Genomic DNA, 26,458 nt, shown 5'->3' with positions numbered 1-26,458 from the left:
TACATTCTGAGTGTATTTTAAATGTAATTCAACTACGAGAATAATACACTCAAAATATACTAATCAAGCATGTTTATATAACATAAATAGCAATATACTTAAAATACACTAAGTTCAACTTAAGTTGTCCAAATAAAGTATGTTGAAGTGCGCTTAGTACACTTTAAAGTATACTGTAATACAATGTAAATACTATTAAGCACAAAATCAGTTGCTCCAAAATGTCACATTTTAAGTTAACTAACCCTAAGTGAACTTGAAGAATACTCATGATTAGTCTGAGTTAAAATGTGCTCCAGTATGTTCAAATTTAACATACTTAGTAGGCTACATTAATTGTTCAACAGAGTAGCCTTTCTGCTCTCCAGTTTCCATCCAGAACCTCATGAAGCTAAAAGTCCTGCAGTTGGGAAAATGTCAGAACTCCACGTATCCAACGTCAGCGCGCATCTCACAGTAACAGGCCGCCGGTTCGGAGCGGTGACCGCCCGCGTCCAATCAGGATGGGACAGACATGGAGGACAGCAGGACCTGTAATGTCCCGTCTCTCCGTCCAATGAGAGCAGGCGGCCGCCTGCGCCTCCATCCCCGGCCGCGGCCCGCCCAGTGATGACGTAATGCCATGAATATTGAAGCAGGCTGGCTGGAGCTCGGGAGGCGCTCCAGTCAGCATCTCCTCTCTCCTCTCCATCGCCTCCCGAGATTCGATAAAGCGGAACAGAAAAGGTAAGAAATTGATTCTATTTCTAGTTATTGTCAGAATCAAAGGTTTCGTTTGTTTGCCTTTTTTTCTTCTTCTTTTTTAAGAAAAAAAAATTGAAGAAAACACAGGTTTGGTATGAATTGGGCAGCAGTAACCGGGATGAAGGACAACGTTGGACTGTTGTCCATATTGTTTTCTGTAGCTGCTGTTGCTTCTAGTCTGTGGATCTGAGTTGCGTTATCTCTTTATTCAGACTCATTTAATGTCGCTCGGTTGATCAGCGCTGAATCAGTGGATGAAACACACACACACACACACACACACACACACACCACACACACACACACACACACACACACACACACGCACGCACGCACGCACGCACGCACACACACCCCCCCCCCCCCACACACACACACAAAAAAAAACTAAATAAATCACGTTAGCAATGAAATAAACTAAAAACAACAACAACAAAAAAAGATTTGTTTTCCCTTCAAGTAGCCTGAGACATTTCTGCTCCTCTGCTCCTCCATCCATTCTGGTCGGCTTCCTGAGTCATCCGGCATGTAGGATATGGCGGATAAAATGATGGCTGACAGGAAGCAGCTCCGCTCTCATGAGTTGGTGCTTCTTGTCCAGCGTCGAGCTGCTTTGTTGCCATCGGATCCGATCAGAACCCGTTTCACTGACATCAGCGCTCTAGTGTCGGGGCTTAATTGGCCGCCTGCAGCCTCGGGTCGGTGACATTACGTCTCCCTCTCTGCCCGCTGATCTCACACAAAAGGCAGGAATCAAACGGGGACCCTAAAAGCCTGACTGCACAGTCATTGGTGATCACGTTGATTCCTCCCCCCGTCTCGTGCTGGCAACTTTCCACTGGCAAGAGCCCAACCTTATTACCTTCGATTGGGTTCACGGGGAAGCGTTCTTCTTCTTCTTTCCCTAATTCATTGTTTTCTACAGGGCAAGACAAAGAAACTTGGGAGACATTGGTGGACCTGTAGAGCGACCTCTACAGATTCTCATTAATCTGGACACAGATGGAGAGGGTGGATCCTCCTGAGAATGCGCTGATCCTCTGACACCATGATGAACCCGTCTCCTCCCGACTCCTTTCGGCAGCCAGACAATAGCGGCCGGAAGCAGGCGCGCTCGTCGTCTCCGGCCGGTGTCAAGGAAACTGGATCTAAAACTGCGCAGAAGGGCAGCGGCTCGGCTAAGCCCGTCACACCAAAGCAAGCGGCAGCAGGTGGAGCAGGAGGAGGAGGAGGAGGAGGAGGCAGAGGTAGTCGAGGTCATTCTCCCGTTTCCACAGGCAGGGAGCGGCAGGCCGGAAGCGCTCCTCCCAGCAGAGGCGCGGCCGCTGTCCAGTCTGCTGGTGCTGAAAGCCCGACACCGAGCAGGCCCGCGGCGGCGCAGGCTACCGATGACCCCGCCCGCTCCACCGCCGGCGAAGCCTCCTCGCCCTCCAGAGCCGATTCGAGCCGCGTTGTCTCCGACCAGCCGTGCGCATCCAAGTCCCCGAAACTGAGGAGCAAAAACCCGAGAGGCGCAGAGTCCGCCTCAGCTGGAGGCGGCGGCAGCAACAAGAAGAGCTCTAAAAGCACTGTGGGATGCGGACCCGGTTTCTGGAAGGAGGGATGCTTGCAGACTGAACTGATACAGTTTCACCTGAATAAAAGCCTGGGGAAGAAAGGAGCCAAGATGCAGGCGAAGTCCGCATCTCCGCCAGCGTCGGAGCCTGAGCCGGAGCTGTTCCCGGAGCCCGCCGCTCCACAGCCCGCTGCACAGCCCGCTGCACAGCCCGCTGCACAGCCCGACGACAGGCTGCAAGAAGAAATAGAGAGGCTGGAGGACGAAAATGAAGATTTAAAGGTACATATCGCTAAAGACACACACACACACACACACACACACCCACCCACACACACACACACACACACACACACACACACACACACACACACACACACACACACACACACACACACACACACACATACACACACACACACACACACACACACGAGCTGCAGCATCAGCTGCACCTGTTGTTTTTGCATGCACGCTGCGTGGGCATCACCGCGCTAGCTCTGGCTTATTTTCTATATGTGGGGGGCCTTGTCATTTTTATTTGCTGCATATAATGATCTAATAAAGCATCGATTCGCTGTGTTCTAGACCGAGATTGAGGAGATGCGCGCAGAGATGGATGAGATGCGGGACACTTTCTATGAAGAGGACGCCTGTCAGCTGCAGGACATGCGCAGAGAGTTGGAGAGGGCCAACAAAAACTGTCGCATCCTCCAATACCGGCTGAAGAAGGCCGAGAGGAAGAGGCTGAGGTTTAACGAAGGCGGCCAAGTGGACGGAGAGCTCCTCAGAAGTCTGGAGCAAGACCTGAAGGTAAGTCTTTTTTTCCCCTTAGCCTTATACTTTGGTTCATATTTTTGCCAAGTTAATGTGACAGATCAACACAAAATCTGTCACATAGTGCGTTATTGTAATGGGACTGCAGACTGATTTTCACAATTTGTTGCAAAGAATCACATGTTTTGTGTTTAGCCTCTTTGATGAGTCACTTCTGGCTACATTAACATTTTGGACTCAGATGTATTGAATCAGAGTCCTAAAGCGGTGCTATCGACCGTGTGGCCCGCTGTCCTGCATGTTTTATTGATTCCCTGCTGTCACACACCACCTGACTGAAATAAACGACCTTTAGCCTGCATGGCGTTGACGAATGCATTCACAAGGTGCTCTGCGCTGTCGCCCCTCTTGGCTTCTGTCCTGCAGGTGGCAAAGGATGTGTCAGTGCGCCTGCACCACGAACTGGAGAATGTCGAGGAGAAGAGGACGAGGACAGAGGAGGAGAACGAGAAGCTGAGGCAGCAGCTGATAGAGGTGGAGGTCACCAAACAGGCCCTGCAAAATGAGCTGGAGAAAGCCAAAGAGGTGAGAAAGAGAGTCAAGGCGACACGCGTGTTCGGTTTTTTATTTCAGTGGGTCGGAGGAAAATTAAACTTGATCGAAATCGATTTGGAATGAGGAAAGACAGCGTGTAATAGTAAAAGAAAAAGAAAAGTAAAAAAAGAAGGTAAAGGGTGCAACTTCAAGTATGATACACAAAAGTGACCTGGCAGAATGCAATGAAAATGACTAGAAATAAATAATTCATACTGTAATAAACAACTGTAGAGCCCTGAAACTATGTTAGGAATAGGTATGTTGGTTTTATTGGTTTTGATTTATTTCATTTAGCATTTGGTTGAACCATTCATTCAGATTGAATGGTTCATAGAAAATATGAACATGTACTATTTACAAATATATATAGTACATATTTATGTGAAAATATGTAGTAAAACGTCATAATTTTTCAAAATTATTTCATAGATTTCTGTAGAAATAAGCCCTCCTCAACAGTGACAGAATGCATGATGGAATCAGAAAGTTCATGACCCCGTGATTTTGCACTGTAAAGAGAGAATTACGCACACTGTACGCCCGAATCATGGATTTTGTTTGATAAAACTGCACAAAGGCTAAACTCTATATGCATTTTAAAGTTCTTTTTAAGGGGGAAACAAAACCTTTAACTGGTTTATGGGACTGAATTATGTTTTTAAGGATTTTCAGCAAAACACAAAACCAAAAACGCATAAAATGCGTCATGCTTAAGTAGTATCGCCCGCTTGTTTGTGCACTTTTCTTTTCCAGAAGAACTCCTTTCACTTAATTGTAACAGAACACATTTTTGACCCAGTAAATTGCTCTCAGGGATGTTTTCGATCGAAACAGAACATAAAATCTGAGCAGCCTGATTTATATTTTCAAATTTTGCCCAGTGATAAGAGGTATTAAATAGGGAGAGTTTTGTTTTTTTCCCTGTAATTAAACTTGGTCTTTTAAAAATCGGGATTAAATTATCACTTTCCGTTGGAAAACAGTGTGACATAATTACCATTGCTTCTGTGTAGCTCTCCCTGAAAAGAAAAGGAAGTAAGGATGCACAGAGAACTGAGAAAAAGATGCCACAGACGCCCGTTGAGGTGAGTCAAGTCTTGTGTTTACCCTAAAGTGCACAATTCCCAGACAATTAGTAATTCCCTCTGAGGTGTTTCACATTTTGTTCCATTGAATCTGTTGTATTCACATTTAATGTGGCCAACAAAACAGCACAGTGTAATTGTTACACAAGAAGAAGAAGGAAGCATTATTTTTAAAAGCGTTTTCCAAATAAAATCAAGTGCACTGTGCATTTTTATTTTGACCCTGAGTCAACTTTTGCTAGAACCATCAAGTGTTTGGGGGTTGGAAAGTGAACCTGCAACTCTTTCTTATGCCTTTTCCATCCATCTTTCTGAAAACTTCCTGTCTCTGCTGCAGAAAATAATACTAAAAAACATCAGGTTGACTAATGAAAATTATAGGCGCTTAATACATAAGGAAGTAATAGAAGGCAGAGTGAAAAGCACCATTACCTCTTTGCAGGAAGAAAACGAGGACCTGAGGTGCCAGCTGGCCTTCATCAAGGAGGAAGCCGTCTTGATGAGAAAAAAGATGGCGAAGATCGACAAAGAGAAGGATCGTCTGGAGCAGGAGCTGCAGAAGTACCGCTCCTTCTACGGGGACGTGGACAGCCCGCTGCCCAAAGGCGAGGCCGGGGGGCCTCCCACCACCCGGGAGTCTGAGCTGAAGCTCCGCTTACGCCTGGTGGAGGAAGAGGCAAACATCCTGGGGAGGAAGATTGTGGAGCTGGAGGTGGAGAACAGAGGACTGAAGGCTGAACTGGATGACATGAGAGAGGACAGGTACCCTTCAGATGTTCTAATGTGATGGGAATTTGAAAAGTGAAGAATTTTATTTGACATTTGAAAGTTTATCCTCTTGATTTTTTTCCTTCTTTTTTTTAAAATGAAGCCAGCAAACCTAAACTTATATTTTCTTGTATTTTTCAGCCTGGCAGCAGCAGGAGGGAATGGCAGTGGCGGCGGTGGCCAGCAGAGCAGGGAGCAAAGCGAGGCTTTGTCTGAACTAAGGCAGCAGCTGCAGCTGGTGGAGGATGAGGCAGAACTCCTCCGCAGGAACTTAGCTGACATAGAAGAAGAAAACAAAAAGGTTTGTTGGGCATATTACATAATATACACACACATATATATATATATGTTCTGCTATTTTACAATTACATCCCAAACATTCTGCTGTTTGACCAGCCAACACACCAAAGATTGCATTTACATTTCTTTAGGTAACAAATGAGCTCAATAAGCTCAAATACAAGGCTGGGTCCCATGAGGCCGGATCAAGACATGGAGGAGGTTTGTTTTTTTTTTTTTTAAATGAAAACTAAGTTGCATGGCCACAAATTTATTCCACTTGTAAGTAGGGCTGGGCAAAATGGCTGAAAGACGTGTCATGACACAAGCATTTCACATCAGGCGATGTTTGTTTGTTTTAAAAATATGAATTACTGCCAAACTGGTGACGTGACCTTTCCTGTTTTATCCACAATTTCCTCTGGACGTGTTGTACTCATTTTCACCCGAAACTGCTGCTGTGCAAGTTATTCAACAGGTTGTTGCTAGGTAACCAAAGAGGGAATGAGTTAGTTGATGTCACTCTCTGACTTTGAGAGGTTGAGCAGCTAAAGCCTTTCTTCTGCTTACATCCCCCATACATAAATTGTTCAACTTAATATCCGATGTACTTTCTTTTGATATCGATCGCGTGTCCATCGCAATAGATATAGTGATTGATTTATTGCCCAGCCCTACTTGAGAGATCACTTCCTTGTTATTTAGCAGGAACGGTCCCATATGTCTTCCAATAGCATCATTGAATTATGCTAATGCTTGAAGTTCATTGTCGCCTTGACTCGCCTTCAGGTGGGGGTGATCAGGCTAAACTGGAGGCGCTGCAGGAGGAGCTGAAAGCGGCACGCCTGCAGGTCAATGAACTGAGCGGCAAAGTCATGCAGCTCCAGTACGAAAACCGCGTGCTGCTCTCCAACATGCAGCGCTACGACCTGGCCTCCCACCTGGGCATCCGGGGCAGCCCTCGGGACAGCGACGCGGAGAGCGACGGGGGCCGGGACGACGACACCCCGTCGACCTCCGCCGCCTCCCCTCGCCTCCTCCCGCCGCACCGCAAACGCGAGGGCCCCATCGGCGGAGAGAGCGACTCCGACGAGGTGAGAAACCTCCGCTGCCTCACCCCGACGCGCACCCTTTACTCGCCAGTAGATAGCCGTTTTTTATCCAGAAGCCTGCGGGACCGGCAGCAGATGATAGACATCCGCATCGAGGCCGAGAGGCTGGGCCGGACCATCGACAGGCTCATCGCTGACACCAGCACTATCATCGCTGAGGCCCGAGTGTACGTGACAAACGGGGAGCTGTTTGCCAGGCTAGATGAGGATGAAGAAGGTGGCAGGTAATAAATAGATGAAAAATATATAAATCACTAGATTGCATCGTCACAGCCCTGGATTCAGCTTTTCCCCATGTCTGCTTTGCAGGATTAGAGAGCATGAGCTGCTGTATCGAATCAATGCCCAGATGAAAGCTTTTAGGAAAGAGCTGCAGGCCTTCATAGACCGTCTGGATGTTCCCAAGCAGGACGACAAAGAGCCAGAAGAACCGCTGTCTGTAAGCCACCGCAGACGAACGCCGTCTCTGCTGTTTCCTTGTGGAGGTTTCTCATTCTGATCAGCTGCAATCCTGCTCTCCACCCATTCACATCCACCCAGATGTTTCAACCCATTATTTTGCTCATCCTCATCCTCGTTCTGTTTTCCTCGCTCTCTTATGCCACCATTTTCAAACTGGTATTTCTTTTCACCCTGTTCTTTGTTCTGTGAGGCACACGCTCAAGATCTCACAGTGCACTTTTCTTTTTTCATATCGTTTGCTTCATTACTCATTCAGTTTAAGTTCTGTTCTGCTACGCTCAATGCATCGCATCAGGTCACTCAAGGTACAGGACAGTTCCGCTTCCCAAGCACGACACCAATCACCCGTCTGCTGTGAAGGCTGGCCGCATCCTGGACGCAGCATAGCTTAGGAGTGATGCTGGAGAGTTAGGTGAGTGTTGCTGCACACTGAAAAACACGAGCCCACTGTGTTTAACGCAAGCTCTGGGATCGTTGCAAGAAAGGAAAAAAAAAAAAAAAAAAAGAATCTGTTTACCAAACTGTGAACAGCTTGAAACCACAGTGTGTAGACTGGTTTCGAGTTTATTTTTATGTAGCTCATCCACTGTTTGAATGGGTCGACGAAACAACGGTTTCTCAGATTTTCCCAACTCGTCCCGACATTTGCTGTACATCTGGGCAGAGCTATGAGGGAACGGTGCATGCTGAGGTTTGGGTTACAGCAGCAGCGGTGCGTTGCAGTGAAAATGCGTCCAGTGACTCAAGTTCATGCCCACAACAACAGTGACAGTTACTGTCAGTGCTCCATTTGTAAGGCCCATGTTTCCTGAAAGCTCCTCTGTGCCGAGTCACTGAGCTGATGGTATGATGTGTACCTCATCATCGTTTGGTCGTCTTTTGTAACACAATAGATTCAAAACACAAACATACAGACAGGCCACAAAATTTGTGGGGTTTCCATGTCCTTGTCATTCTTTGTAATGTTCTGCGTAACGTTTTCCTCTGTGAAAAGTATTCGCAACCCTGGAACTATTTTGTTTTATTAGGAACCCCACTCATTCCTTCCTTCCAAAAATTCTCTGCGCTGAGCTTTGTCTTGTCATCAGCTTTCCCTAACCCATGGCATGATGCTGCGACACCACACATGTTCAGGAAGGTGTGCAATGTGTGTTTAAGTTTGGTTTCATCTGATGTTTGTCGTGTACATGATGTGTGACAAACTTTAAACAAGGTTGTAGAAAAATGTCCCTCTTCTAACCACTCTTCTGTGAAGGTCATATTTGTGGTTCCTCTGAAGTTTTCCCAGAACTGTATTATTCAATTTGACCCTCCCTGTCAACTAATTCAGTGACTTCTGAAAGCGACTGGTTACACCAGACTTTAATTCAGAATGTCATCAGATTAAAGGAGGCTGAATAACAGTGGATGCCACACGGCTTTTTTTTTTCTTTTTTTACAATTGCAGAACCATGTATCGTTTTCTTTCAACGTCCCAATCATGTGGCACTTTTTATTGGTTTATCTCATGAGATCCAAGTATAATGCAATTGACCTTGGCTGTATTTTGACAAAATGCAAATAGAGAAAGAGAAAAAAAAATCAATATTTTTGTAAGTCACTCTGTGTGTCTTGAAAGATTTCCTGTGCTGAGTCACTGACCGGGTGACGTTATGTACAAGAAATCGTTTATTGGTCGCTTACAGGAAAATGAGAATACAAACATGTGGGCATTGTGTGCAGATTTTTTTCTGTAATGTTTTACATTGTTCTTGTATCTTTGATTATTCTGTGTCTTCTTTTGTATCAAGTTATGGTATTTGTCCATATCTTCAGGATCACTGAAGTCCCTTGGCATATTTTTTTTTATTATAAAAAGCAACTTATTTCCATTCTCATTCTCTGCTATGCATTTTTGTTACAAGAGTACAAGTTTATCATTACAAACCCTTTCAACCCTCCACATAGTCAGAGAGACTGGCGTTTTACCTATTTGGGTTGGGGTTTTTTGTGTTTTTTTTTTTGCAGCAACAGCCTCTTTAAAAATAGACACGGGTGGGGTCTGCAGACCCAGCACAAAAATGTGCAGATGGAGGTTTGTGGGGGGGTGCGGGGCGGGGGACTTGTCTGACCACCAGGATGGGAGGTGGACTCGGTCCGCTTCTTTTATCCCCACCGGTGGGATGTTGCACGTCACGCACTGTCTTAGGGCCAGCTGTGGGAGGAAGAGGAGGAGAGACACGAGTAGGAGGGAGGGAGGGAGGGAGGAAGAGAGGAAGGGGAATTTTATTTCACTTAATGAAAGCATCATTTCAACTGCAGGCATTCCCCCTCTCTGCAGTTGTTTTTGAACAGTGCTGCTGCTGCGTCCCAGCCCAGAGAGCGCTCCAGTGTTCCAGCTGTCCGGAGCGCAGCTGGAACTGGCGGCTGTTCTGAAATAGGGGACGACCACTTCCACATCCCGCAACCTCACAGGACGGACGGTAAGGCTGCACATGACGCGCGTGCTTTCGAACGACTGAAGAACTTGGACCGCGAACTTTTGAGGTAGTTTTACGACTCGGATAAGGTGACGGCTATGAACAAATGAGTGTCGTTTTCATGTAGAGTTGTGCGGCTCTCTGCTTTCTGGACTAATGAACGCCCAGGCCCGTTTGCTCTCCTCGTGACAGTCAGCCTCCCTCGGCTAGCGGCGGAAACAAACCTGCCTTGTTTACAGCCGCGCGAGAGATAATTTGCTGCGCAGAAAGTAGCGGGTTTGTGAAACGCTTCCTCTTCTTGGCACTCGAAATGGCTCGTTTGCGGCCTCTTAAAAGAACCGACTGGTCACATTCTGGCCGTCGAAGTCGCCGCGGAGCGTCACGGCGCTCGAATTGATTCGTTACCACGGCGACGGCGCAAGGTGGCGACGTAATTAAAAGACTCCGGCGTTGATTAACGGGCTCTTCTTCTTCCGCTGTCGCCTCTAGGCGTCGTTCAGCCTCAGAGAGAGAGGAAAAAAAACTCCTGGTTACAGAGGGGTAAAAATACTCTCCGCTGCTCTTACATCAGAAGCACTCCGTGGTATTTTTGGGAGCTTCTCCTTTTTGCCTCGGAGTGTTTACGGGCGCCTGTCGCTTCAAGGGGACGGACTCATTCTTTGTCAGGACGCGCAGAAGACAAGCAGCGCAGGTGGACAACCGAGAGCGGGTCCGTAAAGGACGAGGACTGAGTGGAGTCGGGAGGGTGGGGGGGCCACGATGGCATCTTGACCTCATCTTTGTGAAGACATGGAGACGGCTGAAGCATCCCGTCCCGTCCAGCGTGTCCCTGCGACAGCGACCCGGGGTGAAGCTGTGCGCCCGAGGCGGGATGTGGCCGGCTGTGGATAACTGCTGAAAGTTACTGAAGTTGATGCTGATGAAGGAGTCAGTGAAACTGATCGAAACTTTTTCAGAGCAGAATTGCCTGCTTACAACATCGTTTGGTGACTTTCCATTGCATATTTGAGTGTTTTATGTGCATGCATTTGAGAGATGTGGAGCGCCTTTATGAACGGCGCAGGGCTGCAGGGCGGCAGCAGCAGCGGCGGCGGCGGCGGGGGGTACGTGCAGTCCCAGGGGTGGGAGTTTGTGCCTCGCTCCAGGATTGAGAAGGCTGACAGGGGCCGGGGCAAAAACCGCAGCCCGCTGAGGAGGATCTCCTCCCCGCCCACCGTTTTCAGCCACATCCAGGAGCCCCCGATCGGCGCTGCGCAGACTGCAGGAGAGGGAGGGGCAGGGACCGAGCAGCTGGAGGTCCTCAGGGGACAGATGTGGCCGGGCCCCGAGCCCCAGCAGCAGCAAATGCGGCTTAAAAAGAAACTTGGGGATCTGAAAAAGCGACACGTTCAGGATAAAGAGGAATGGATGCGAGAGAAGGAGTCCTTATTGAGACAAGTCGCTGACATCCAAGTAATAGACTGGAATCAATCATTTATTCAGCATTTCTGTACCAATATTTACCAAGGAGTTGATTTTTTTTTTAAAGCGTGGCTGCCCACTCAGGGCGCCTCTGTGTGGGGGCATCATAAAAACAAAACGCTTCGTCACAAGCTTTTCTATTTTCTATTGCTCATTAAAATTTCTACTCTCAAAAGGGAGCATTTTTTAACATTGTTTTATCATAAGGTTTACATTAGATCAAAAAGTGAAGCATAAAAACATCAAACTAAATGTTTTAGATAGTATTATATATACACACACACACACACACACACACACACACACACACATATATATATATATATATATATATATATATATATATATATATATATATATATATATATATATATATATTATATATATATATATATAACTTGTAATATATGTAACTTGCTCAGAGTCACACCCATAAAAGAACCACCACTTCCTGGTTCTTTGGCGCTTCAAATTCAGAATTTTAGAAGGTCCAACATGTGATCCGCGTTTAACAAAAAAGCGGGGTGCCGTCTGTGTATCAACGCAGGGTGGAGAGAACAGGAGGATTCTGCTGGACCTGAAGACGGTTCTGGAGGAGGTGCAGGCCGAGGTGAAGAAAGAAGAGGAGAAGAGGAGCGAGCTCCAGCTGCAGTACACCAGAGACAGATGTGCCTGGGAGCTGGAGAAAGCTGAGCTCAAATGCAGGATTGCACAGGTGAGAGATGACCGGCCATGATGATCAGACTGTAGATTGTGTTTTGCACATTCAAGTTATTAAGTTCTCTGCATGCTCAGAGTGTTTGAACATGTGCATGTACACGCGCGTCTCCGCACAGCAAGGTTTCATGTGTAGATTTTCAGCTGCATGTGTGGCTGGTTGGTCATTTTCAATGTCTTTCTAAGCAGGGTTTAATAAAACATGACCCAACTGGAACTGCCAAGTCGGTATGCTACGGCCTCTATCCAGGTTTAGACAAAAGGTTTTCACTGCTGGGACATGTTTTATTAAACCCTGCTTAGAAAGACATTGAAACTTTTAGCAGCTAGCGCCAAGAAGGATAAATACTAGGCTATTTAGGTGGACATCTACTGGGAGAAATACTGAGGGTTTAAGGGTTTGCATGTCAAAGAAAAGCCAAAAACACTTCTCTTGAAAAAGTGCTTTTCTTCTCCTCAAGGAACTGCAGCTTTAGGGATTTAACTCCTTTACAGATAGGATCAGAAATGGGATATATTTGATTTGCTGGAAGTAAGTCCAAAACTCATTGGACGTTTTCAATCTTTAGAGAAAGAAAGACAAACGTTTAAGCCAAAAAAATTTATTAATTTGTACATTTAGACTGCTTCGCTGTACTTGTTGTATACTTTCTCTTTATTGTCTGTCAGTTGAGCCTCCTGTGATTTGTGTCAAAGACCTGAAGCAGATTTATTCCTCACACAGACACAGACCCACATTCTTTGAATCTAGAACCAGAAAGAAAAAGTTGAGAATAGTGGTTCAACAATCCTGTTGCCTCGTCGTGTGAAACCATTGATGATGAGATAACAGATAATATCCTAGCATTGCTAGAACACATAGAAAATCACGATCCTCATCAATGTTTGTGTTTTGCGTTAGAAACCGCTCAGATGTAGCTTTTATTCTTAAGATTCTGTAAATAGAGCAGAGAAATGTGACTTGGAGTGTGGCCTGCCAGAGCAGGATTAGCCCCATTGTAAGACTTGTTTTGTCTGGATGCCTTGTCCAACCACAGATGACACTTTTGCCTGCATATATACAAAGTGATAAGCTGAGTCTTTTTATGAGGTTTAGAAAACAATGCCAGGAAGTTATACTCAAGACAGCTATAAATCTACACAAGTAGACTTTACACACTAGCAGATCGTCTTAAAGAAATAAAACAACATTCAGGTTGATCCAATCTGACTAGTGAAGACTGTTAGACCACACTATATATAAAAAGTTAATTGTTATTAAAGAGACAGTTACAAAGATTTCTACAATGTTTCAGGACTGTTCTGTGGTTAATTCAGGCTGTGAGAGAGAGCAAAACTTTAAGCAGACAACAGAAAGGCTGAACGGTATACAGCAAAGTTTGTCTATTTTTATTTTCTATACACCACTGTATAAAAAAAAAACAGTTTTTGAATGCTGTTCTGATACCTTCTGAAGCTACAATTATTAAAGAGAAATCAGAATATTAAAAAATTAAATCAGCTGGTTTAAAAAAAGAATGTAGATCACAAACTGTGAATCTCAAATATTTCATCATATATTTTCAATGTCCAAGATATATTTATATATTTTTTATCTTTTCTGATCAGCTTACTTTGAGATGTTTTGGTTTGTCGATGGAAAAACTCAAAAAATACTTAATAAAGTAAACAACCACATTCAAACCATACTACTTGTATAGTTACTTACTTTCAATTGAAAGATGAACATTTGAAGATGAGAGCCCTTGTCATTTTTCACATGTTGGTGTCACTGCACCAGTAAAGCCGAGAGTCTATATTTAGCTTCTGTGGAGGAAAACAGCTAACATTCTAGGGGCAGTTTGAGTGTTAACACAAATTATCATCCATAATAGTACTGAGTTATGAAGGAGAAGAGGAAAATTGTAGAGGGTTTCACTGAAGTGCAGACCTTTAGTCCAATCATCTGAGTCTTGCAGACAGGGCAGGCTGAATTGAGCTCCTTTGAATAATTTTCTCTAATGATGCTGTTTGCATTCTGGCCAGCTAGAGCTGCTCGCTTTTGTTCCTTTTTTTTCCAATTCGACTTTGAGTAGTAAAAGTGTCGGAAAGTTTAGAAACACCAGATTCACTTAGTGAAATGTTTAAGCATTTGTTATCCAAGCTTTTTACAGGAATGGCATCTGCACTATGTCACAATGAAACGTCGAGGAGTTAAATTTCACATTATCACTTAAATTAGCCAACGCTGTTTACCCTCCTGTATGCTGCCTGAATTTGAATGCGTGATTCCCTTTTGGACACGTCCACCACCAAATACCAAGAAAGCATCCAAGAACTCTGGCTTCAGTTCAGGCTTAGTATTTCCAGGCATGTTTCTCCATGTGACTCTGATTTATGAATACTGCTGGCAGCTAGGATACATCTCATTCCGCCTTAGCAGTCAGCTCCCCTTCCTCTCTTTACCTCGGCATCCCCCCTCCCAACTCCTCTCAGAATGTGACATTGTACAGGGCTGGGTGTCCGCTATTAATAGTGGGTCACCCTGGTGACACAGTTACCTTTATAAACCCTGTGGCACTCAGAGGAGCCCAGGCTGGCTTTGAGTGTGCAGAGGTTGCTCTCTGAACTGACTAAATACCTAAGTGTCTCTCCAGGAGCTTTGTTGGGATTTGTTCCTGGACATCTTCGGGGGACAAACCAACTTTCCTGTTCCAGTCATTTAAAACCGAGATTGTTTCTTTAACGCGAGTGCAGGCATCTTGTTTTTGCATCTCGAGCCATGTTTACATTCGAAAGTTTACATAGATTGCGGACAGCAACCGTCATCGTCCGTCTCTAATTGCGCAGGCCACTGAGAAAAGCCGCGAGCAGACAGAAGATGTTGACTTGTTTTTCTACACCATAATTTCTTGACCCCAGGCCACAGTCAGAAATAGCAGCATGGAGAAAGGCTTTGGTCGGTGTCTGTGGCGGAACACAGAAATAACACGCTCTGGCAGGCTCGTATGCAAAAGCTGCGTCCACGCTCACTCGCACAGAGAGGGACTAGAGGAACACATGGACGTACAGAGGCGTTGTCTTGGGAATTCTTCCAGCTCCAAACCCAACATTTTTTCAATTTTTTTTAAAGTAGCAGCAAAACTTCATACATACCACAGAATGCACACAGTGTGCCCAGAAATACACCATCATTTCAGGTTTTCAAAATAGCATATTGGCTTGTTTACATAATTTCATCTAAAATTCATTCCAAGCATTACTTTGAGTGCAGATAGTTTTTCTAAGAGTGCCCTGCAAAAGTATTCACACTTCTTGAACCTTTCCACATTTTTTCATGTTAAAAATCACGAACCACAATGCTGTTTTTTTTTTTGCTTTTTTGGAATTGCATAATAGACTAACAAAGTGGTGATAGAGCGTAGTTGTAAAGTTGTAAAGCGGGAGAGAAAGTACTCATGTTTTACTTTTCTCAACAAATAAAAATTAGAAAAGTATGAAATGTGTCTGTCTGGCGCATAAGTGCTTTCTTTTTTGCTAAAAAAAAATCCTGAAAGCCATTTATCATTTTCCTTTTATGTTATAATAACATAATACTTCATCATGATTTAGCAGAATATTCTAACAAAATATAGTAACATTAGTAGTAACACATGTAACTTGTGTAATAATGTGACTTTATTTTACTCTAAGACCAAAGATTTCAGAGGAAAATCCCAAGCTGTTTAAAAACATGTAAAAACCTTCTAACCTAACCAATTAAACAGTTTACAGCTTAACTGAGTGGTGCACCAGCAGCAGTAAAATGTTCGGGCCTCATTTGCACACGGAGATAGATCTTCTGTATGTCACAAATTGTTGTTTTTCTTGAAAGCTTAAATTGGGTCACATCTGCAGACGCATGCTGTCCTGCCTCAATCTACCATTTCCTGCCCTGTATCCTGTGCTGAAGCACCATAGAAAATAAACTTGAACTTTGCATCTCTGAACCATCTGTGCAAGTTCTAACAGGATACACTCAACGTTCAATCTGTCTCCTTCTTCCCTCCTGTAAACCCACTCACACTCGTCCCCTGTGGTACATTATTTCTCCACTTTCTCCACCTTCGCTTCCTGCCGCTCCTTCATTCCTCCAATTCCACCTTCAACAAATTCTCCCACCGCCGTCCCCACGCGTCTTATCATCTGGCTCTCATTTTTTGGTCCCCTACTGTAATATCCCATTATTCTCTGTTCTGTTTTTACCTCTTTCTTTCCTTGCCATCCCGCTCGCCAAGCTGGAAGCTAGAGAAGCCACAGGGTTAGGGAGCGGAGGCCTCCAGTCGGCTACGGGTCTCGGATCGGTGACGTCACGGAGTCCCCGCGAATCGAACAGCGCGACCTCGACGCTCCGCCGGGAGAGGGAAGAGCAGCGGAGGATCCTGGCCGACACGCACTCTACAGCCATGGACCTGCGCTGTCGTCTGGATCACAACGAGAGGGACTGGCTAAGAGAGAAGGCCGAGCTGCTAGAAAGGTTCGATGTGGAGAGGAGAGAGTGGGAGTGCCAGCTGAAGGACATGCAGAAGAAAATAGAAGAGGTGAGATGCTCTGACAGTCAGCTTGGAAGACGGTTAACTAGAAAAATGCTCTAAAGTCCTGATTTACATTTTTAAAGAGTACTGTTTTATCAATGCATTTTAAACTTTCCGGCAGTTTTGAAAATGTTTCTATGCCTTGAGAGGCCTGCATTTTGTAACAGTACTCCTACTTGTCCTGTTCAACATCAGCCCTGTCAAAACTGGTTTTGATCAGTGACACTGCAGCGATTAAAGAGAGGAAAGCGTCAACGGAGTTCACAGTTGTTATTTCCTTTTATCTGTGAAGAGAGACTGAAGCTGTCTACAGCTTGGGTTTTCATAATATCGGCTCTAACTTTAAAGTATTTTAAAATGATTTTCACTTTTCTTGCACAACTATAGCTCTGACTGTGAGCAGCAGACTCGTCATGTTGGCGAAACATAAATCATCTCAACTCCCAGGATTTGACTATAAATCTGTTGCGTTTATAGAAACCTGAGGATGACACTTTCATAACTAGAAAGCTGAAAATACATTGAGTAATTTTAGACTCAGTCATCAGTCTGTTCATCATCACATATCCACATAAATTTATAAGCTTATAAGGTTAAATGCAGCCTTGTGTAGGTTGGCACAGAAATAAATTTAAACCACATTTTCCTAAAATCTCTCATATTTGCTGCATTTTTACTGTATCATTTGTAACTTTTGCAGCGTAAAGCAGGATTTTTTTGTAGGCATGCACAGAAAAATAAATAAATTATATATATATATATATATCAATGTCAATATCTCATAATATTATTGTTATATTCAAATACAGATAAATTATATGTGCATGTATATACATATAAAGATCATAATATATATATTTTATAGATTTTGACACATTGAAAAAATAAGATAATAGTTTGAGGCCCAGCATAGCACACAACAAAAATTAAAAATAAGTGAATAATGATACAATAAATAACCATTAGCATTGATTGTCTTTATGACACACACAATATATTGCTAAAAATATATCCAACATTTACGATGTATATTATAAAGTCTGATAGCTTTTATAATTATCGCTCTTCATCACTGTGAGATTGAAATCAATATCAGTTGTTAGTCTCAACAGAGTTTTATTTATTGGACAGATACTAATATAATAAAAAATAGCTAATATTGGCCAATACCAATGTTGGTGCCGAAATGTATGAATCCTGAATTTTTCATCATCAATTTTTCTCTTTTGTGTTTCCAGCTGTACTGCGAGGTGAGATCCAGTCGAGGGGGTCCGGCCCTGGACAGCATGAAGCAGGACGACGACGCGGTGCACCGACTCAGCATGCGCTCCACCAGCACAGGCTCCAGCCTGCTCAGCGACAACTCACGCTCGGATCTGCTCAGTAGCAGCACTCCTTCAGAACCAACCAGAAACCCACCTTCACCCAGATCGGGCCTGAACAGAAACATCAGCGCCGACGGCAACAACCCGTATGGATTCAACGTGGATGTGCGGTTCAGTCAGAGCGATCCCTTACAACCTGAGCTTCTGGTTGAAACCAGATCCAGAGAAACCTGGAAGCAAGACTCATCGGGTGATAATAAGAAAGCTGGAGGTACAGCAGAGCTGGAGGGGTTTTACTGTGGAGCTCCGGATAGTGAGACGCCACAGGAATACGTTTCCATAGGGAGTGATAAAGGTATCCACGGAATTCCTCCAGAGAGTCCTGTCTGGGCCAGACAGAGTTATGGGAGTGACAAGAAGAAGAACACGACTGCTCTCAATGCTGTGAGTGTTTAAAGCTGATTTCCAACTTGTGTTTGTTAATATTGGGGGACTATTTGTGTGGTATTTATTACTTCCCAATTACAAAACGTCAATCTTGTCTCATTGTCTTTCTGTTTGTTGTGTCTTTCTTTCTCAGGCTCTGAAGGAAATAGCCCGCGTTAGCGAGGAGCTTTGTAGCTACCAGGATGAGATCAGGCAAAAGAGCGGAGATAAGAGGTGAACATCGTGATAACCAGAATCTGATGAGGCTGATATAACATGCACAACTAGGAAAAGTGAAAATAGAATGATTTTCTTCTTTTGTTTTTCTTTTTATCAAACTATTTGCTGTTTCATTGTCTAAATGCTGCATGTGTCTATTCGTCCTTCTTTTATTTGTTTCCTTAATTAGTAAATCAAGCAAATTTATAGTGAAGTCTTGTATTTGTACTTTAAAAATGCACCAAAATGCTTAGACTGAGTCTGGAAAAGAATGGAATCTGCACATGGAAAACTTTAATTCTTGAAGATAAATTACACAACGCTATATTGGTGGGTTAAAGTTGCTTCCTAATTTTTTCTAGGAACCAATCCGAATACCTGTGTCCATCTGAGGGACATCAAAAAAGCTTTCTGCAGGTAGAAGAGGCACAGTGTGACCTTAGCCAGATATACGATGACCTCCGGGCTCTGCAGCAAGAAAACTGGATCACGTTGTCACCAGAAAGCACCTGGAGAGCCAACACAAGTTCAAGCGACACCTGGATGGCAAACACCTCTGATCACTATGGCTACAGAGACGAAGAGACAAGTCCTGGAAAATCCTCTGACTTGGAGACGGCGGCTCCGCCCATTCCTCCTCGTACTTCCTCCTGGAACCTGAACTCCTCTAATCCAGACACAGAACTCCACATCCCAGAGTCCCCTTTGGCAACAATGAGGAAGTGCCACAGCCCCTGTGTTCTGTTGGACAGAAAGTGTAACAGCCCATCCATTGTCCGGAAGTTTGAGGCCATGCTTCAGGAAAATGAGGGAAAAGTCTTTAAAGACGGAATGCTAACATCCTGCTCTATACCTTCCAACTCCAACTGCAACACGGGCTGCTGCCACAATCGCTGGTCCTGTGACGCCAGCAAGTTGACCCACAATAAACAGTTGACGTATGGGACCGTCCAGAAAAGCTTCTCCGAGGTCAACATATTGACCGCTGGGAAAGATCTGTGCCCAGAGAAAAACTCTGATGTTGGAAAGGTCCAAGTGTTTCCAGTTATCCAGGAATTCCCTGTGGATTCGGTCTCACAAGGAATCCAGTCTCTTAGTCCCAGCCTCCAGGGCTCCAGAAGAAACCTGATGCTGGAGCGAAAAACAGCCGAGTTCAACAGGACTTTGTTTCAGGCTGAGATGGGCCGGGGCGTGGATGTACAAGAGACCTGTTTTGAGGCATGCCAACCGGTGTTTGGAAAATCAAGCCACATATTAGATGCTACAACTCCATCCATGTGCTCTGATGTTTCCACTAACATCACAGATTTATATTTTAAAGCGTCACCATCACCCTCTATCTTAACTTCTACCAAACAGAACACTGAGTTGGAGACAGTGCAGATGAGGTGCACTTCCAAAGAAACACCCATCTTCCTCTCACTGGAAGAGCCACATCCTGGACTCCAGGAGGCTCCAAAACCCTCCCAGAGTGAGGGGAAGCACAAACTGCAAAAAACAGGCAGCTTCCCCAGGAAATCCCAACAAAGAGCAACCCCAGAGCCTCCTTCGTCTGTGATCACCCAGCCAGACGAATCTGTGGAGAGTTCCAACTCTAACAGGGAAAATTTCCACGAAACAAAACCTCAGCCAGCCAGAGGCAGCGTCTCCCCGCTTCAGGCCTCTGTCGAGAGCAAGAAAAGACATGTGGCGCAGCCAAGACAGAGGTCGGACTCTCCGCACCAGCCTGACTCCTCCAGACCCGTGCCTCGCATCATGAACGAACATCCGTGGAAGCCTCTCACTCTCGCTGCGTACCCTCGACCAGAGGGTTCCAGATCAAACTACGGCGCCGTGGAAAGGATTCTGAAAAACTACGAGAGCGCCGCACGAGCGCAGCAGAACGAGATGGTTTCCAACCCCACAGAACTGGACATGCTGGACATGGCCCCTCTGCCTTTAGGTCCCACTGTGAGACACACGCACACATCACCCACCGCACAGGTCAGCCTCCACAGCGTCAGTGAGATGCAGCTGAAAGTGCAGGTGAGTCAAGCCTGGCCCTTCCTCAGCTGCGCAGTTCAGTGTTCAGGTATTTCAGTTTGTAGATTAAAATTAAAACATGAAATCATGCATAACATTATGTCCACCTGCCAAATAGTGTGTTGGCACTGGGCTTAAACTTATTATTATTATCGTAATCGAGTGTTTGATCAACCATTCTGCTGATTAATCGATTAATTGATTATAAAAATTGGGACAATCTGCAGATTTTTCATTTATACATTGGAAATACATTAAACCATGCAATTAGACAAATAATTCAATCCCGCTTTCATATGAAAAGGCACATTTTATTGCCTAAAATTGCAATAACGTGGAATTCGTTCAGCATAAGCTTGATCATCTGAAGGAGACAAAATACTTCTGACATGTGAAAAGCTCAGCTCTTTCTACTTGACTTACCAATACCACATAGAGATGGTAACAAACTAATCTGTTACTTTTTAACCAGTTAATTGGATTGCAGAAGATGCTTAATAAGAGATTTATTTAACAGAATTTGAACCAGATGAAACTGAAACTGCCACTGGATGAGTTCTGGCTAGAACAGATTTAAAGATGAGGAAAGTCTTTTATTATTATTATAAATGCAAAATTTATTTATTTATTGATTTATTTATCATTTAGGCTTAATTACTGCTCTGAGTGGATTCTTTCAACAAAGGGCCTTCCTTGAAACTGCATACTCCAGTTCACAATTAATCAACTACTAAATTAGTTGATTAGTCACGATTAATTGTTTCAGCTTCAGCTCCCACTGCCCCTTTTTGTAGCCATAGCAGCCCTGAGCCATCGAGGCATGAACTCCACCAGACCCCTGAAGGTGTGCTGCAGCTGATGCCGTCCTGTGAAACGCAACCATGCAACTCAGAGAAGGGATCTTTGAAATGAAAACCGCTATTACTAAATATTTGTTTGTAATTTATACTTCAGAGAAGAAAGGAGGAAAAAACATTGATTCAAATCGGAAATCAGATTTGATATGAATAAAGTTTTAGATTTTAATTTAAGACATATCGCCCAGCTCTGGCATGGAAGGACACAAGTCTTTCCAAACAACCTTCCTGTCGCTGGTCATAACGTTATGCCTGATCCCTGTTCAGTGAGACTATGTCCTCAAAGCTTGCTGTGTCAGTGGACGCGGAGGATCTTATGCACTGCTTTCTGTTCCAACACTTTGTTAAACAGTAAGTAATTGCCCTCGACTGAGGCCAGCTCTTGTGGGAATGTTGTTTATTTCTGGTATGTGCTAAGAGATAAAAGCAGGCCAGAACCTCCATTGTAATCTGGGCTTCTGGGCCACTCCATTGCCGAAAGGCTCCTGAGGAGCTGACAGTGAAACGTAGAACCAGGCAGGGGACCGGCAGTCCGCACCAGCCTGATGTTGGACTCTAAGTCCTGCCAGAAGGCCCCGGTGATTTCTGGCCATCGTGTGGTAATTACTAACGTATCTGCAAGAAGCCGGCTGACTAACTGGTCTTGGCAGACCACAAAAATGAGAATGCTGAAGTAATTACGTTGCTTTAAAGTCATGCTAATCTTAAAGATGTTGTGGGAGTCATTACGAGGGCAGCTTCGAGAAACTCATGAAAAGAATGTAATAGGGAGGACCACATTAGTCGAACTGTCAGAGATTAAACGTCGGTGATTCAGAAGAGTTGGCGAGGGGAAGAAGTGGCTCACATGTCAGCTATCTTGACTTCAAATGCTTTTTTTCCTCCCCCCTTAGGGTTGAAAACAATCAGAGCTACTTGTGTGACCTTTACGCAGGAGCGTGCCGATGTGTTTAGAGTTCCTGTTTGAAATATGCCCGTTATTTTCCCCAGGCTCAAGAAGACAACCGCTGGAACACGTGAAACGATGTTAAGTAACTGAGTGCGTCAGCTTGGATGCAGACGGAACAGCGGGATAATCCTAAATGTTAACTCTGCTACCTCTCTACAGGAAGACGAAGAGTCGTCGGTCACGCCTCCCTCCGTCCACAAGAACTTTTCGAGGCCCGCCCGTCCTGCCAACCGTCGCCTCCCCTCCAGATGGGCCAGCCGCTCCCCCACTTCGTCCTCCTCTCCCTCGTCCTCCCCGTGCACCACGCCCGTCGTCCCTGCTTCCTTTCCCCTCCAGAAACACTCTTCCTCCTTCTCTTATGCACACGGCTTTCACATAGAGACCGTCATCATTTGAAACTCCACGTTGTTGTGTTTTGGAACCAACCAGAAGCCTTCACTGACAAACGCCGAAGATTCGATCCTTTCTCTTTTTTGTCTTGCACACACCAAATCAATACGAAGGACAGAAAGTTTCTTCCGAATGTATTCATCGACATCCTGTGGAACGTACCTGCTAAAGGAAGGCGAATAACTCCAAACAGCTACGAGTATCGTCATTATGACCCAGCTAACCTGCCAGGTGTGATGGACAGCATCTGAATGAATATTCTGCTCGGCTCTGGATTCCAGCGTTGACCACTAGCGCAGCTTCACTGATCTACTAATAACAGCTTTTCACTAATTTATCTCTGCTACAGACTGGATTTACAACCTGAAGCAAAAAACTCTGGTTTGAATTCAAATGTATGCTAAATGCATCAGTGCGTTGAGCTCAGACGTGGAGAGATGGAGCAACGATTTCTCTGCGCATGACTTCCCTACCATAAAGTGCTCTGCAGCACATGACTGGACTGTACCTTGACTGTGACCAGAACATTTTTTTTTTCATTGAATTTTGACTTTGTTTATTATTGTGAAGCAAAAAACAAACAAAAAAACACATTTACTTTTAGTAAGAGCTGCATAAAAATAGACCTTTTTTAACATGTACCAAAGGCTGGTTTCTTGTGCATTTTCCAGATTTTTAAGTGCATTGTTTGGAATAAAACTTCTCTTTTTTGCTGTAGCTAACATTTTTTTAAGGTTTGTGTGTAAACTGTATTTACAAGTCTGATTTTTTTCTTGCGTAACACATGCTCCTAAAAAGAGAAAGGAATGCCTTTTGTTTTTTACTCTGAATAACTAAATGCTCATCTTTGAGGATGTTAACCTGCTAAGTAGTGTTTTTTTATGGCTGAAAGGTGGTGAAACGCGATGCCTTTGCTCTTGGGTTTGTATAATAAACAATATTCCAAAAATGCCTCAGCTTGTCGTTTTTCACACGTTGTCATGTTAAAACCGCAAAACTTTAATGTACTTAACCTGGGATTTTAAGCAGAAAACTGAAATAAAGTAGGGCCTAGCTGGGAACTTGGAAAAAAACTGATTTGTGGTTTTCACTTTAAGAAAAAAAAAACAAAGATCTGAAAAGTGTGGCTTGAGTGAACATTTGTAATCCCACCTTTCATTGTAGTGACAGCTGCAGATATTTGGAGTCATCTAGAAACTGAAATGTCTGCCTGCATAAAAGCTAGTGGCTGCAATCTGGAGGAAGCTGAAGGAGTTTGGGATGCTTGGAGAAGATGCTAAGTTGTTATGTAATGTTTTGCAGTGTACTAATCAATAGCCTAAGATTTTATTATTAATGTCACTTGAAGTCTAGTATTTTGCTGATGGCAGAGGTGCACTGCATCCTCAGTCCTAAACTTTACCACTCTCACATAAATATTCACGTTAAACCCAGATGATTTGTATGCAACACTGCAGCCGACAAACTGAAGCACCAGAACCAAACAGCTGTCTGGCTTCCTTTGCTCTTTTACCAACTTGCAGATGTCTTCAGTGACACCCTGATCTGCTCCTCTAAGTAATATCTGCACAGGAACTGAAATATGGAGAAAAAAAAAAAAACTTAACATTTTTAAAACTGCATATGATCTGACAAATTATCACTTAGCTTTCTTTATTGCATTTTTCCAGGACTGTTGAGAAATTTAAAGACATGCTACTCTGAGTGGGACAGACACCCACCACGCCCCTCACCCTGAAACCTGGCACCCTTTGCTGATGGAAATAGCAGGTGTGGCTGTGTTGTGGAGCCAGAAATCTTACCCCTCTCCCGATAGATATATAAATATTTTCATTCTCTCCTGAAGCTCGCCCGATCTCCGCGCCAAATGTCTCATCCTGCTTTTCTGTGTCAAGGTTGGGAAAGAGGGTTAATTCCCAGTAAAGACCTGTGCTGGTGTCTGGAGGCCTCCAGATGGTGCGACCATTATATAACCAGTGCTGACTGCCTGCAGGCCAGAGCTGCTTGAAATCACAGCACTGGAAAGAATTTCTGCAGCGATCTGCGTTTGATCAGCCCAGCAGAGTGACAGCGGTGGCTTATTTTCTAGACACAAAGCGCAGAAGCAAACACTACCGCAGGATCATTTTGCTGTTGGAATAATAACCGCGTCTCTATTTCTGTTTTTAATCTGAGGGGTCAGCAGTGTTTGTCCAGCTGATCACAATCATACCGGTGACAGAAAATGTACGGATTTCATTTTTCCAAGATGGCTTGGTAGAACCATGATCTGCTTCCTGCCAGTTGTTTTTGCACTAACCTCCAACCTTGTGGATCATAGTTTATTTTGAAAAAACCTTATGTACTAACCAGACACTTCTTTTTTAGGTACAACCTAAAGTCCTTTTTTTTCTTTTTAGAATTACCTAATTACATAAATTCAACAAGATGGAAATGTTCATTTATTTATTTTAAATAGACATTTACTTATAATAAGAATAGTACACCACTGCTGCAGCAATTTTAATCTGCACATCCACAATGTGAGTCTTCTGTTCCACTGTTTTGGAGATGCTCTGTTTATTTGATATTTAAAGATGATCAGACGCAGCATATATGATGATTGTAAATTCACATAATCATATAAATAATTGCTATAAATTTCACAAAAACAAAACAAAAAAACACATTCAGACAAGCTTGCATGATTCTTGTTGGTCATGTAATTTGACTATCAATAATTCAAAAGATGCAGTCTCATTCATAAATCAATCCATTCCCTGTACTCAGTCCTATCTTTGTGTTTCCAGTTACGAAGCTGCAGTGAAACCAGTCTAAAGGACATGCGTGTCCAGAGATGCTCTGTTGAAATGAGGCCTTCTTGCAGCAAGGCACCAGTCTACAGACTGCTCCACAGTGAAACTAAGACATGTTAAAATTTATGAAATAGATTTTTGTGGTGATTTGGCACTGGGTAAATAAATTCAGCTCTCAATGTGCGTGGCATATCTTATCTCAGGGCTGCTTTTAAAACCAGGGTGACTGCAGCACATTCTAAGACTTCCTGTGAAGGACAACTCCTTATTGATCGGCACATTGTGTATCACTTTACTGACCGCCGACAGCACACACACAGTCATATACTGTTGTGCATGGGGCACCATTTGTGCATGCATGTGTAGCTCTTCCTCTGTACCTTCCACTTTGCCAAACTGCAGCCAAGATGTCCTCTCTCATGTCCCTGTACTCACTCCAATAAAATATCCCGTATTAAATCCTCTCCCATATCCTGATGCCCCCTGGTGGTGGGTGAGGGGAAGTTACATACTTCTGCCTCTACTGTAAAAAGAAGTGACTTCTCTTAGCTGTTATATTATATACTCAATGCTCACGTGAAAGACACAAGAGGCCCACTCTTTTGTGGCTCAGGAGAAAAAGCACATTTATATTGGGAGCAGAGAAAACGTGAAAGGCAGTTAATTCTCTTGTCAGATGCCGGGAATTTTAATTGTGTTAGAAAACTACAGGTAAAAGTATGAACTCGTGCAGGCTTTTACTTGTAAAACAGACAATAAAACACTGGGGTCATTGTGATTTCACTTCCGCCAGAGTGGTTTAAAATTCGCTGTGGGGCGCCATCGCGTGGCGGAATTCGGAAACTAAACAAACCCACGCCCAAGCGGGCCTTGTTTTTCTCCTGCTCTTGTTCCTGGTGGTGCAGA

At 44.1% G+C, this 26,458-nt stretch overlaps 1 protein-coding gene across 6 annotated transcripts; it reads left to right on the top strand.

The window, feature by feature from the left end:
• Positions 1-285: 285 nt before the first annotated feature.
• On the top strand, positions 286-23,709 carry LOC129367492 (protein SOGA3-like). Of its 6 annotated transcripts, XM_055041993.1 has the most exons (13): positions 287-726; positions 1,670-2,581; positions 2,888-3,112; positions 3,503-3,661; positions 4,687-4,758; positions 5,201-5,520; positions 5,668-5,827; positions 5,958-6,027; positions 6,595-7,141; positions 7,227-7,356; positions 7,458-7,791; positions 9,700-9,841; positions 11,847-11,950. In XM_055041993.1, exons 2-11 carry the CDS (start codon positions 1,793-1,795, stop codon positions 7,566-7,568), a joined length of 2,583 nt encoding a protein of 860 aa, XP_054897968.1. In that variant the 5' UTR covers positions 287-726; positions 1,670-1,792; the 3' UTR covers positions 7,569-7,791; positions 9,700-9,841; positions 11,847-11,950. The 6 variants fall into 6 exon arrangements, with proteins under 6 accessions (XP_054897970.1, XP_054897971.1, XP_054897968.1 ...); XM_055041994.1 differs by lacking the exon at positions 9,700-9,841 and having other exon boundaries at positions 11,847-11,959; XM_055041995.1 differs by lacking the exons at positions 7,458-7,791; positions 9,700-9,841; positions 11,847-11,950 and having other exon boundaries at positions 286-726; positions 6,595-6,899; positions 6,971-7,141; positions 7,227-7,338.
• Positions 23,710-26,458: the final 2,749 nt, after the last annotated feature.

This window comes from Poeciliopsis prolifica, unplaced genomic scaffold (assembly GCF_027474105.1).
Source record: "Poeciliopsis prolifica strain line A6 unplaced genomic scaffold, Auburn_PproV2 SCAFFOLD017, whole genome shotgun sequence".
In the NCBI taxonomy this organism is placed as follows: domain Eukaryota; kingdom Metazoa; phylum Chordata; class Actinopteri; order Cyprinodontiformes; family Poeciliidae; genus Poeciliopsis; species Poeciliopsis prolifica.
This window is presented reverse-complemented; position numbering and strand designations above follow the sequence as displayed.

Bases quoted from the DNA above. Each gene is read 5' to 3' on its own strand.
- LOC129367492 (XM_055041991.1), top strand. From the start codon at position 10,874: ATGTGGAGCGCCTTTATGAACGGCGCAGGGCTGCAGGGCGGCAGCAGC. The intron at 12,015-16,272 runs GTGAGAGATGAC...CCGCTCGCCAAG, and splicing joins TCAAATGCAGGATTGCACAG to CTGGAAGCTAGAGAAGCCAC. The intron at 16,576-17,807 runs GTGAGATGCTCT...TTGTGTTTCCAG, and splicing joins TGCAGAAGAAAATAGAAGAG to CTGTACTGCGAGGTGAGATC.